General features: G+C 39.8%; 1 protein-coding gene across 4 annotated transcripts in view; it reads right to left on the bottom strand.

Annotated features, from left to right (window-relative positions):
• The window catches only part of LOC112112234 (amyloid-beta A4 protein), a 313,996-nt gene that overhangs the window by 156,870 nt on the left and 143,322 nt on the right, over positions 1-13,804 (bottom strand). For all 4 annotated transcript variants that reach the window (XM_024208071.3, XM_024208073.3, XM_024208074.3 and 1 more), the window contains exons 4-5: positions 7,168-7,280; positions 5,364-5,557 (exon numbers count right to left, since the gene is read on the bottom strand). In XM_024208071.3, the coding sequence (XP_024063839.1) occupies positions 5,364-5,557; positions 7,168-7,280 (307 nt within the window). The remainder of the gene's footprint in view (positions 1-5,363; positions 5,558-7,167; positions 7,281-13,804) is intronic.

The following is a 13,804-nucleotide window of genomic DNA, read 5'->3' as shown; positions in this document are numbered from 1 at the left end:
GGCTTCACTGTTTGCCGGGCAGCCTCCAGACCCTGCGCCCCCGGCTGGGCGCTTCCCCTCCCGGGCTCCAGCTGCGCTGGGGAAGCACCGGCCGGGGGGCGCAGGGTCTGGGGGCTGCCCGGCAAACCGTGAAGCCGGTAGTGCTGGGGCAGCCCTTTCCTTGTGGCTGGGAGTGGGAGGGAGGAGGGGGCGGAGTTAGGGCGGGGAAGGGGCGGAGTTGGGGCGGGGCTGGGGAAATGGGCGGGGCCAGGGCCCGTGGAGGGTCCTCTTTTTTTATTTGCTGGATATGGTAACCCTAAATTACTCTCTACACAGAAGCCTGGGGATGGGGAGGGGAACTGGAGCCTGTAACTCCTTCAGCAGAAGCACATGAGCAAAAGGGGGACACACACTGTCTGGCACATACCAGAAAAAAAAGGCAGGAGAAAGAGAAGAAGGAGGAACTCTGCCACGTCTAAGGACACTGACCAAACCTAGGACTCAGAAAAGGGGTGAGATCAGAATAAGGGGGACTGTGTTCAAGATTGTTGTTTTTCACAGATCTGTAACTCTCAAAGTGCTTACAAGAGTAAAGAGCTTATAGTTTAAAAAAAAAATTCCTTTGCTAAGACCTTGCTTTTCTGCCACATTGTCCCTCAAGGGTTTAATTAGAAACCAGAGCTCCCACAGCAGGTGGACTCTGAGGGGAACATGTCTAAGCAACTGGAGGGGCCCAAAAAGGGCTGAGGGACTGGTTTTGGAGTCTAGGGCAGCTGGATTGCAGGGTTCCAATGTCATACAAAGGGTAAGCCTCTGGGAGTGTGCCTTTGAGATCCAGAGCTAGGGACAGTGACCAGTCACTATCCAGACTCAGGGGCTTAGAAACATGTGGGATCTAGGAGTTCAGTCGCTCACAAAAGACATGTATCTGTCCTGAGAGTGGGTCTGGACTAGGTTCTAAGGAGGAGTATTTGGTAACATTATGGACATAGCTAGCTACTGCATGAAAATTAAAGAAGAGTCAGATCTGGTAAAACCTGCTAATAGCTCCTATTTGCACAATAGGGCTAAAACACAAGACAAGACTGATCAGCTTTTAATAAAAAAGAAAACAGAAAAACGCACATTATAATTATTTAAATATTCAGTTACTCTGTATTACTTAAATATAAAATTCACTCTGCATTAATTCTAATCAGCTTTTTTGCACTTTTGCAAAAGCACTGCACAAAAATATCAAAATAATATAACTGCAACAGACATGTTAAAGAATTCTTAAATTAGAATGATGCTAAAGTCATAGCATAAAATAATGAAGTCTTTTTAAAATAAAATCTTCTAACTTTACTTATCTTTGTATGAATAGAAATGTTTCACAGTAAATGACAGCTAAGTGCAGGATAAAGCAATTTCACTGATAATTACTGCAGGCTCAAGGACTGCACTTCTTTCTCTATTATATCTCTGAAATCCTATTCTAAAGGCCAATTCCTTACAGAGCAATGAAGATGTTAAAAGCTGTCACTAGAAACTAATGCTGCATTGTGTGTATGACAGTCAGTTTAAGAGACCCAGATAATCTACTACAAATAGGAATACAAATTTATCGACATTGGTATGGGTCACTAAATTACATGCATTCTATTTTTTCTTGAAAGGGTAAGAAAAAATGTAGTCCAAGTATGCTATAAACTCCAGCTCTTGACAAGATCACTGCACAAAGGAGACACAAAGCTAATTTACTAAATGTACAATTGAGAAAAATGAAAGTAAAAGTCAAAACAAAAGTTAAAGTAATAAAAGAAAAAAAAAACAGACTTCTGTTACAGCTGCATGATTTCGAATAAATTCTTCCCCCAAAAGTCAGGTTCTAGTGGACAGGGTACTGGACTGGGATTCAGGAAACCTGGGTTCAATTCCCAGCTGTGTCACTAACCTATGGTGTGACCTTGGGCAAGTTTCTCTGTGCATTTGTTTCTCTTTACACTTTCTGTCGTACCTATTTAGATTGTAAAATCTACAGGGCAGAGATACCAAAATACCCTAGGGACTTTACAATAAAACAAATACAGATTAGCTGTTTGTTTTAAATTAAATGTATAATAATAAAATAATTAAAATCCTTTTATTGAATCCTTATCCTCCTTTCTCTGCCTGTAGACATTCCTCGACGTTCTGTCATTGCTCCTTTCCTCTTCTTCACCCGCACTTCCACTAAGGTTTCCACCTCCACTTTTATGTGGATTACTTGTAAATTTACTTCTCATTATCTGTCTCCTTGCTCTTCTTGGTTGACCCACTGCTGTCTAAAATTTGCTGTCTCCAAAACTGAACTTGTCTTTCCTCTTAATCTGAATGCCGTAAAAGCTACAAAAGCCACGTCTGAAGGTTCTAACTTCAGTTGTTTTCTCACCACCCGTTATGGGGAAAATAAGTGTTCACACTCACATCACCCAACTGATTTTGCTAAAGCTTTACCACCTCCCCCACAATTTTGTTTTATCAAATTAAAAGCTATTGAAAAAAAGAGGGATAGAAACAGAAGCTCCATTAATGCAGGAGTTACCAGCAGCTTCTGTACTTTTTATACAGTATCACATAATATACACATACAGGAAGAGATATTAAACTTTTTGGAAGGCGTCATGATGAAAGGAACACTGTAAATGTAAGGTTACTGACTTATGGTGAAACTACATGGAGCTAAGTAAACATTCCAAACAAAGAAAACTGCTTTAGTGGTATAAAAACATTAGTTTAGTGGTATAGCAAGCAATATCAGCATCCCTCCCTATTGACTTAAAACTAAGATTGGAAATCCAAAATTTGATCATAATTTCTAATGTTACATATTAGTAGTCAGATACCGTCGCATAATATATTATATGATTCATGTTTGTTATTCTATCAAGCCTACAGCATTTAAACTTACTCATGTTCAAAGTGGGACATTCTATTTTTGTAACCTGATATCAAGGATACTCTAATTTTGATGCAAAAGGACTCATTAATCATTTCTATGAGTGTATTTTTGGCTTCAAGGCAGAGGAGGGACTGGATGCAGCTTGAGGATTGAAGAACCAGCAAATGAAACTAGTGAATTTGTTTATAAGAATTGCAAATTGTCGACCTCTTCATCTTAATTAAAGTTCAACTACTTCGTAAAAGCAATGTGGCCTTTCCAGATTTGCTCTAGGTATTTCTATATGAAAAAAGCTTTTACTATTCACTTGGAATTTCAGGATTGGATTCAAATGTAACTCCAGTTGATGCTCTAATAGGATATTAGTTTTCTGAAGTCATCCTTGACCTGCTCAATTTAGAATTTGAATTGCTTTATGAGTAGATTCTGTATGCTTCCCCAGTGACAAACATGCACAATTGAAACAAATGGATAATTCAGATTGCTTTATATACATCCCTCATAATTGCTGTTAATTGCTGTAACGTGCACCATTATGAGAACATTTTTATTTCATATTTTTAGATATCTTCGACCAGACATATTAAAGGAGAATATTTCATTTTTGCAAATTTCTCCATCTTTATATAGGAAGAAATTAATTTGAGGGTTTCAAACATTTTTCATTCTTAGCCCACATTTTCAACAACTTGAAACCCAATCAGCAATGCATAAACCAAATATACAGAAATTACAAAACGATGCTGTGAGAGCTGGCCTATAAACCTCCTCGAAAGTGAGTTCTATTGCTACACTTTGGCTGTTAGATGTACTCATTAAGAAAAATCAAATATTCCAAGACTGAAGATGTCTTCCTCCCTAGATGGGGCCAAAAGCAGGGGCCTTGATACTACTCTTTTGTGACAAGGAATCAGAGAAAAGACCTTAATTTCGTTCATCTAATCCATCCCCTTGCAATTAAAGACCTGTTCTCTGCAACAGCTTTTTTAGTACTGTGTTCAACCTAGTGTTCAGTGTTCTCCATGATATGGCTTCTGCTCCTTCCCCAAAAGACATTTCCACAATTGAATACATCTTCTTGTTAAAGATTTCTCTGATATTCAGTCTAATTTTTTGTTGTCCTAATGTCATTCCATTGCCAATATTAGCCCATTACTCCTAGTTAGAGTCATTTATCTCCATCCTTCATCTTTACATCCCTGAAACACTTGTAGGCTAATGTTCCCATTTTAGCCATTGCTAAGGCAAACTATATACATTTGGCATTTTTAATCTTGCCATATAAATTTATCCACCCTGCCCCTAATCATTTTTGTTGTTCTTCTCTGAACTCCCTCCAGTCTCCCACGCTCGTCCTGGTTCTAAGGTACTGTGAAATGAATGCAGAAGATGAAAAGGAATTAATCAGCCAATTTCTGAGATTTGGATTTTGTTTCCCCTTTCTAAAAATTGACACTACCAACATCTAAACTCTGCACTTCCTGACTTAATCTAGCATGCTGTGATGTTTGGTCAAATACAGAATCATGACCCTGGATTTTAGTTTAGTAAAGGAGGGTAACTTTCATTGTATTTTAAAATTAATTCCCCAGAGATATTTAAGATTTGAATAGAACTGTACTCAGCTCTCACTTACACCTGTATAACCCTAATGCAGTTAGTAGGCTACCATGAAAAAGGCTATATCAACCTGGGATACCCAGTTACAGTATGATCATACCCCAAGCTTAATCCAGCACCCCTTTGGTATGTTTAGATGATGCTAAATTGTTAAAGGAACCAAGGTATAGCCATGTTCTTTCCCCACGTACACAGGCAAAACCAGTCCATATTGTAACATGGTCGCTGCGCAATTGTCTTGCAAAGTGACTCCCCTAACATAGTTGCAACTGTAATGCAGGCAGTGTCTAGTAAAGAAGAATATGTCTTGTCATTGTGTGGCCATTTAAATAGATTTTTGAAAATACCTTTCAATTCATAATTAAAAGGGACGCTGCCAGCTTGAAAGTCTTCTTACTGTGTCACTAACACCTATGTTAATAAAACTAAAAAGGGGGTTTTAAAACACCTCACTTATCACTAATAGGGTTGGCTGTGCATTTTTTGCAGTTCACTCTGCTTGCCAATGAAAGCTTCCCAGGTAGCCTGTTTCAATTTTTGGTTGTCATATGCTTGCAGTATTTGCAACCCAACACTATATTGTGCAAGGGAATGTTTACAGTCCAACAAGACATTTTTCATTGCATTTAAAAAAAACAATTAAAACGTTATAAACCTTATGGTTTTGTAAAAATCAAAAACATATTAAAACCCAGACATTTTGGGTCACTTCAAATGTTTCAAACAATGTGCAGATCCATCAAGTGTGCTCATATCAAAGACTCTGCTGTTAACTTTTAGTCTTTCCAAACAAACTTCTGACAATTTTCAGTAAACCAGAAAGGGGAAACACCGCTCTTACCTTCCATCTGCATAATCTGCATCCGCACCTCCCCACCAGACATCGGAATCGTCTTCCTCAGCGTCAGCTGAATCAACATTGTCACTTTCATCTGCTAATGGACAGCAAACAAACTCCACACCACGGAACTTGTCAATTCCACAGGGCAGCAGCATACCGTAATCATGCAGATTCATACTCTTTTCACTACAGGACTACAAAAATAAAGAGAACAGTGACAACATTGTTACACAGTGAGCTGGCCAAGGAAAAGTTGGCATAGATGTTAAGAAAATAATAAAAGTCTGTGTACAGCCTCAGAAAATTAGAGTTAGCTTGTTAATTGATCTCTCAACTATTGTGACTGATAAATTCATTCAGCATGGGAACATGGGCACCCAACCACAGTCTAGTTATTTTAGGCAACAAGCTTTTCCTTCTCCTCAACTCTTCTCCTTGCCAAAAGATTTCATCCCCTCACATACACCTGACAAATCCTACATCCTCTTACCTAGAACTACTTTGAGGGTTTGCTTTTGCTGTGCACAATTAACCACTGGAGAGTGACAGTTTGCCCTGACTATGTAATAGTGCTACTGAAGAGGAGATCAACACCTAACGCACATGATACATTGAGGTTTGATTCCTCGTTTAGTATGGTACCTTCTAGCCATATTGGAAAAGTGTTAATTATGCATCATTTAAGAGGTTGCACAAAACACAAAAGACAAAACCACACAGAACATGTGGAAAAGAAGAAAACATTTAAATGTTTTCACCCCTCAGCATGTCATTGTGAGCTGATATTACAGGGTCAAACAGACTTCCAGGAGGGTCCATGCAAAATGGTAATTTGCAACTCTAAACTCTTGTCAGTTTACCTTTAAGAAGACATGAACCTACAAAGGACTAAGATATCATTTGGATGCATGACACCTACAAAATTAAGTTTCAGAGGGTCTTTAATAAAATGTCAGTGAGTTGTAAAATCATATGTTCTGTGCTTTGTATCAGTTTTACACATTGTCCTCACAAGTTTCCTTGTCCTCTCTCTCCTATTTCTTTCCCATTCCCCTTCTTGACCTCATTTGTTGCATCATCTCTGAGATTAGATTGTAAATTCTTTGAGGCCGGAGTCATGTCTTAATTCTGTGAAGCACTTAGCACAAAATTATACTACTACTACTACTACTACTACTATAACAAGTGAGTGAGTCAAGCATTAAAGGTGATTAAAAGGAATTAGAGAGCTTAATACTGCCATGTACGATGTGGGACAAAAGTTTATGGAAATAGATGTTCTTATTTTCCAAGCATGGAGTAGTGACATTACAGATGTAATCTTAGTTCTTCAACAGAAGAGCAATGTTAAGTCAAACTGATAAGTCAACCTCCACAAACACTGGAACTTGCATAAAAAAAATCAGGAGTGTTCAAATTTGAGAATATGGTATAAAACAACAACAATATGAAAATTCAAACATCAACTCTACATGACACATCAAGTTACAAAATAATACTGCTTATGAATCAAAATAAACGTAACAGAACTTTTCCTGGTTTTCTCCTAATTAAAAGCACCAATTCACCACCCATCAATAAATATTTACAAATACAACTGTGTCCTCACCATTTTCATAGAATCATAGAATATCAGGGTTGGAAGGGACCTCAGGAGGTCATCTAGTCCAACCCCCTGCTCAAAGCAGGACCAATCCCCCAATTTTCTCTACAACAACACTGTTGTAATTAGATGCATCCCAGGAAAGTGATACAACTTGAAAGAAAGATGGCTAGAAATGTCAAGATAAATTATATACTGTACCTCTTTAGCAACAGTGTGCCAGTGCAGGTGAGTTTCACATATATCCATCCTTTCCTGGTGGAGGAACTTGCACTTATCTGGCACCAGAAGGGCATCACTCACAAACTCACCAACTGGAAGAAAACAATATGAAGTCTTCATTTCACTCATTATTTCAGTCTCCGAATTTTTGTTTTTAAAACTTAACAGTGAAGAAGTCAACCTCCAACTAATAGAGGCTAATGAGAAAGTTTCTCTGACAGACAGGTTACTCAATACTTCCCCACTATAAGGATTCTTTAACTTTCTACTGATGAATGTGGTACCAGTACCTTCCAGAGAGTCAGGATACTCTCTGGTCTAATCCAGTGTGGCAATTCCTATGTTCCTAATACAACATCTCCAGGACCGAAGACTTCAATGGCCTTTACCATTAAGTTAGTGTTTGCTGTGACCTGGCTATCTGACAAACATTAAAACATGAATCTGAAGAATATTGGAACATATTTACATTCTTTACATCCAGAACAAATTTGACACCAAATCACCAATGCAAATCATTCTAAAGTATTTTAGTAAATGACAGGGCATTGTTATTGTGTAGCTTTAAAAAAAAAATAGTATTTTAGTCCCTTTTCAGTTTAACCCAGTTTCACCAGCAGGATAGCACACAGGTTAACTGAGACGGTTAATGGTACTCTGAAACAACATCCTAACAACACACTGAGATCATCCGATTGTCAGCTCTGTATACCAAGTTAATGCGTGATCACTGCCTCTCTCTTGAGCACTATACTTTAATTAGCCAGGAGGGATCCACCTGCTGTACAATTAAAGAGTGTTGAAAAACACACTCGGGAATAAATGTCTACAGTGCTGGTGTTTACGATTATGGGGGAAATATGATGAACAACATGATTTATTGCACTGCAATCATAATTTTGTAGTAATTCTGGCATTGCAGTTTTTTTTTTTTTTAAGTTACAAACATGGAGATATTGGACAAATAACTAGCAGGAAGCGGTCAGAGAACTGATATACTCTATTGTATGGATATTGTCTGGACAGTAGGAAGAAGAAGTTACCTACCTTCGTATCTGGAGATTCTTTGAGATGTGTCACCCCTATCTGCATTCCACTGTGGGTACACCTGCACTCCATGCACCTGGAGCTGGAGAATTTTGAAAGCAGTGTCTGTTGGTCTGCACATGCACCCTCGCCCTCTTGTGCCTCTGTCTAAGGCAATAAAGGGTGAGACAGTGCACTTGCCTCTCCAGTTCCTTCTCTACCGGGAATCCAAAAGATGAACTGAAGAAGGGGGGAAGTAGGGTAGGAAGTGGAATGCAGACAGGGACCAAATATCTCAAAGAGTGTCCAGTAACAAAGGTGAGTAACTTCTTCTTTCAGTGCTGATCCCTATGTGTATTCCACTATAGGTGACTGACAAGCAATACTTAAGTAGGAGGAGGGGTACGAGGATCCAAATGACAGAGCCAAACGAAGGACCACCATTCCAAAGGATGCCTCAGCAGAGGAGACCTGAACTAAACCTTAATGCCTCGCAAACACGTGGACGGAACTCCATGTAAGCTGCTTTGCTGATATCAAGTAAAGGTACTTCTTGAAGCAACGCCATAGATGTTGCTTGAGCACTTGTGGAATGGGCCCTAACCCCATGAGATGGGGGAAGAAGATCAGACAGCTGATACTATTAGGTTAGTGTATGCTGATAGCAGAGCAAAATAAAGCCTGAGATCCACTTAGAGATTCTTTGGGAGGATATAGCTTGACTCCAAACTCTTTCTGCTATGGCAACAAATAGTCTAGGAAACCTTTTTGATTGGTTTTGTGGTCAACAGCAAAATGTCTGCTGGCACATTCTGTCTCTCTAGAAGATAGTCGGAGGTGACTACTAGTGCACCTGTTCCACAGACTGCTTCCGCACACTGTGGGATGCATCTCGTTCCTCCCTGTTTGTTGATGTAAAAGATGGTCATGATATTGTCTGACATCATGCAGGCACTGCAATCCTGAATAAAAGGAGAAAGGCTTTGCAAACCCTTTGAACTGCTCGCAATTCCAAAATACTGGACAGCATTCTGGACTCTTGAAATGTCCAGGTGCCCTGCACTGTATGGCTGCCCATGTCAGTTCCCCAGTCCAACAGGGAAGTGACTGTAACAGTTGTCCTATCCGATGGGGTAGCAAGGAAGGAAACGCCCACGCATACATGGTGAGGATTCTTCTACCACACCAGAGATGATAGTACTTTGGCAAAACAGCTATTAGGGTGCTCATGGACTGCTGGTTTGGTAAATACACGTTTTGAAACCTATTCATTGGCAGGTAAGGCCTTGCTGTGATTGAATTTAAGGATGTCCTGATGAAGTCTAAATCTGCGTCGGGGTGAAAATGGAGTTTTCGGTGTTTACGCTCCCCCTCAAGTAGGAGAGGAGTTGCATCATTGCCAAAGTCCAACTGCAGCCTCATGGCCTTTTCTACTGGATGCTTTCTGAGGCAAAGTTTCCACCCCTCTCAGAGAACGATTGGCATATACTGCACTTTGCCGCGATGTGAGGTTTCTCCAAGGCAGTACAAGCAGCACTGATGGTTGTCATTGACTGAGAAGTAGCACAGGCACAAATTTTGAAGCCAGGAGTGATAGGCATAGTACTGTACTGAAACACGGTCTGGGGGTGTATAGGGGGCTCCCCAGGTCAGGGAGGCTAACTAACTACAAAACATTTAAAACTATTATATAAAACTATAAATCCTAACATCTTCTAAAATCTATTTACGATACATTTCATATAGGTGTGTGTGCGCGCGTGCGTAGATAAAGGAATAAAGATGAAGCTCAGGATATTAGAGGTTGCAACCCAGACTATGTGATGGTAAGAAGGAACTGGAAAGGTGGTCACCCATTCCACCCTTTATATCCTCAGTCAGGGGCAAAAAGAGGATGAGGGAGCACGTGCGGACCAACAGACACTGCTTTCAAAATTCTCCAGCTCTGGCGCATGGAGTGCAGGTGTACCCACAGTGGAATACAAATAGGGACCAGCACTCAAAGAAGAATACATGATTCAAGTGGCATGAGTTTATCTGCTCCCTGAAGCATACTTGTTTCTAGCAACCTCCAAGAAAATTAAAGTACTCACATTTCAAATGAATGAACAAAAATGGTCCAGTGCTTACATGTTGAAATAATGGTTAAATGAGTTATAGTGAAGTAATTATATGTTTATTATTAGGCAAGGAAACGTGCTGGCTACTGACTCTGTGCTGGCTCTTGAGAATTACTTATTGATTTAAAAAGTCTGCTTTAAAAATTAACTAACAGGGAAAGTTTTTCAATATCACACTTCAGCAAAAGGGACTGTGCCTCCATTTGCTAATGATCGATGATATTTGTAGTCCAACTGATTTTTTTCTCCTGTATTCGATGCTAGTGATTTTAAGTCATTAAAAGCCAAAGTCAGCAAATTTCTGGGGGAGAATGGATTTTATCACCCCAGTGTGCCACACGATAATGCTTGCAATTTACTCACAACAATAACAGAAAACCCACAGGGATATATTATTATTCTGCATTCAAAATGAGTTTGTGAGCTCCATGCCCTCATGGAACCTATAAGACACAAACATTTGTAGCTGCTGTGCAGCACACTCAGCCTCTGCTCCTGGAAGGTATCAGATGGTGTCGAAGTGAGGTAGAGGCAACAGTCTCTCTGGCCAGTGACTTATAAGGGAGCAGGGAATTGAATCATAGAATCATAGAAATGTAGGACTGCAAGGGACCTCGATGCGTCATCTAGTCCAGTCACCTGCACAAAGGCAGGACCAATGATTATTTTGACCATCCCTAACAGGTGTTTGTCTGACCTATTCATTACTTTCTATCCAGTCCTCAGTGGACAATTTATCACCCTCTCCTCTTTATAACAACTTTTACATGCTTGAACACTATCATCACGTCCCCCTCTCCCCCCAGTCTTATCTCCAAACGAAACAAACCCATTTTTTCCAATCTCTCCTAATTTTTTAGACCTTAAAGCATTTCTCTTACTCTCCTCTGGACATTTTCCAATTTGTTCACATCCTTCCAGAATTGGACACAATATTTCAGTGGAAGCCTTATCAGTGCTGAGTAGAGCGGAAGAATTTCTTCTTGTGTCTTGCTTACAACACTCCTGCTAATACATCTCAGAATGGTGTCCACTTTTTTTGCAACAGTTTAACATTGTTGATGCATATTTCGTTTGTGATCCACTATAATCCCCAGATCCTTCTCTGCAGAACTTCTTCCTAGGCAGTCATTTTCCATTTGTGTAATTGATAATCAATTTGTCTTTTTCTTAAGACTCATCATTGGTCAAATCAAGCAAGGCAACAATGGCACTTCTACAACTGAGAGGCAAAGAACTGGACTACAGAGGTGTGATTTTCACTAATCACATCCCTAACCCACAGAGGGATTGTTAGTTTAAAGCACTGAAGATGATGCAGGTTGGAACACTTTAGAGCTATGTTCCACCTATTTATCAATGGCTGAATTAGTAGTATGCAGTATACTACCATCTAAATGAAGCTATGGGTTACATCTTCTGAGGCTGAATACTATGCTGTTCACTGCACTTTAGATTCCTGAAAGCTGCACTACAAAGAAGAGCTGTTGGACCACTAACTCAGGGCAATGCTGGGTAGGGAGAAATGCCCTGGCCTCAGGAAAGGACAGAAGTTTACACAGTGCTTTACAAAAAGGGATTGAGACATACTCCCTGCCCCTGCTACAGTAAAAGTCTGAAGAGATAAAGGACATTTTTATAAAGTTATAAATAAAAATCCAAGAAGAATGAGATTTTTTAACATTGACATATGACCAGATTCACCCTTAGTGTAACTCCCCTAAAGTCAAAAAAGTTACACAAGAAGCACGGTTGATCTACAGTGTCAGAGTACAGAAAATTATAGGCTTCAATTAACAAATTTATCTTGATTGGATATAAAATTGATTTACCTTAAATGCTGACTCTAATTGTACTGTCATTCTTAATCACTAAATTCCTCCAACATAATTTTGCAAATCATAGACATTAAACAGTACCGTTTTCCATGCATCCTATGATGGCACAAGATGCATGAGGACAGCTTGTCCTGTGCATGGGACACACAAGAAATCAGGTGAGTTACACCCTCGGGAAATAAAAGGAAATAGATTATAAACTCTTTGGGGCAGGGATTATGTCTGTCTCTCTGTCAGTAGAGAGTCTAGCACAACACAACCCCAATTTTGACCCAGGGCTCTGTGTTCTACCGTATATAAATAATGATCATTCATCTTTTTGAGAAGCCCCAATACCTGATACCACATTTTTATTTTTAGGCCTTTGTCTCCAGAATTTTGTAAGTTTTAATGCATAATCAAGGGGGCAACATCTGCCTCAATGAAATAATGAACTATAGAAAGTGTATAATGTGTACTTAAGACAGAAAAGATAAACAAAACCTAATGAAGTGGTAGGCAGCAGCCAATAGCTCAGTTAGTCTAAAACGGGTGCAACTGAGCCTTAAGTCTCGTGTACTCAAGGGATGCTGCCAAAAAGTGTCCAACAATCCTTTCTAGTCATAAAATATCCTGTTACGTAACTGTATAAAACTGGGCTATTCTCCTTGGCCCTTTTTTCCCTCCAAGTAATGCTTCAATCATAGCTGTAAATGGGAATTTCTGCTCACTTTGATACTTTTCTGCTTGATTGCATTTGATAATGAAAACGTCTGTTCTCTCTTTTTCAGATAGAATGCAAGTGTCATTCAGATTTTACACACCATGCAAATAGAGAATGCATTTGTTAAGATGCAAAACCATTTAAATATGCTTCATTACAAGTTCTGGCACTTTTACAGATGCATCAGTTAAAAATCATTTTAAAGTACTGCAGCATCTAACGGTGGTTCATATAGGCTTTAAATACATTTGCTTTTCTAGGGTTTTTTTTTTTTCTTCCCTTCTTTAAAGAAAAACGGCATCTTATATCTGACCCTGCGGTGAAATGCCCTCCTTTCTCCCTCTCACTTATTAACAATGTTCATTACCCCAACCTCATGTTCCAGGTCATCAGAGCAAGGTTATTTGAAAACCTTCCATTTAGTTTGGACTCTCCAGGTCATAACTGTTGTGATAATCATGTTTTCTTGTAGTGGTCCAAAAACGCTGCACCACAAATCAAGGTGCGGCCTCTCAAACATGATACATGGCAAAACAACCCAAATCTGGTTGCAAAGTCAACCACTCCAGAATTAGGAAATGTCAGAACTAAGGTTTTTCTTTCTGCAGTCCCCCATCTCATTCACTACGCATCTTCCAACTTCAGCAACAAATGAGGCAGGGGTCCTACAGGCAACAGGCACCCTCTCATTCACCCTGTTTGATGAATGAGTCAGGAGACTGCAGAAAAAGAAAAGAGCATCTAGCTATTAAAGTAGTTGAATGTCACCCTGGAAAATTGGTTACTAACCCTACCACTGCCACAGCGTTCCTGTGTGCTGATATCACACTAAACCAGGGGTCGGCAACGTTTGGCACGCGGCTCGCCAGGGTAAGCACCCTGGCGGGCCGGGCCAGTTTATTTACCTGCTGACGCGGCAGGTTCGGCCG

Source organism: Terrapene carolina, unplaced genomic scaffold (assembly GCF_002925995.2).
Source record: "Terrapene carolina triunguis isolate 2854851 unplaced genomic scaffold, T_m_triunguis-2.0 Scaffold32, whole genome shotgun sequence".
Taxonomy (NCBI): Eukaryota; Metazoa; Chordata; order Testudines; family Emydidae; genus Terrapene; species Terrapene triunguis.
The sequence above is the reverse complement of the archived record's forward strand: the minus strand, read 5'-3'. Positions and strand labels throughout refer to the sequence as shown.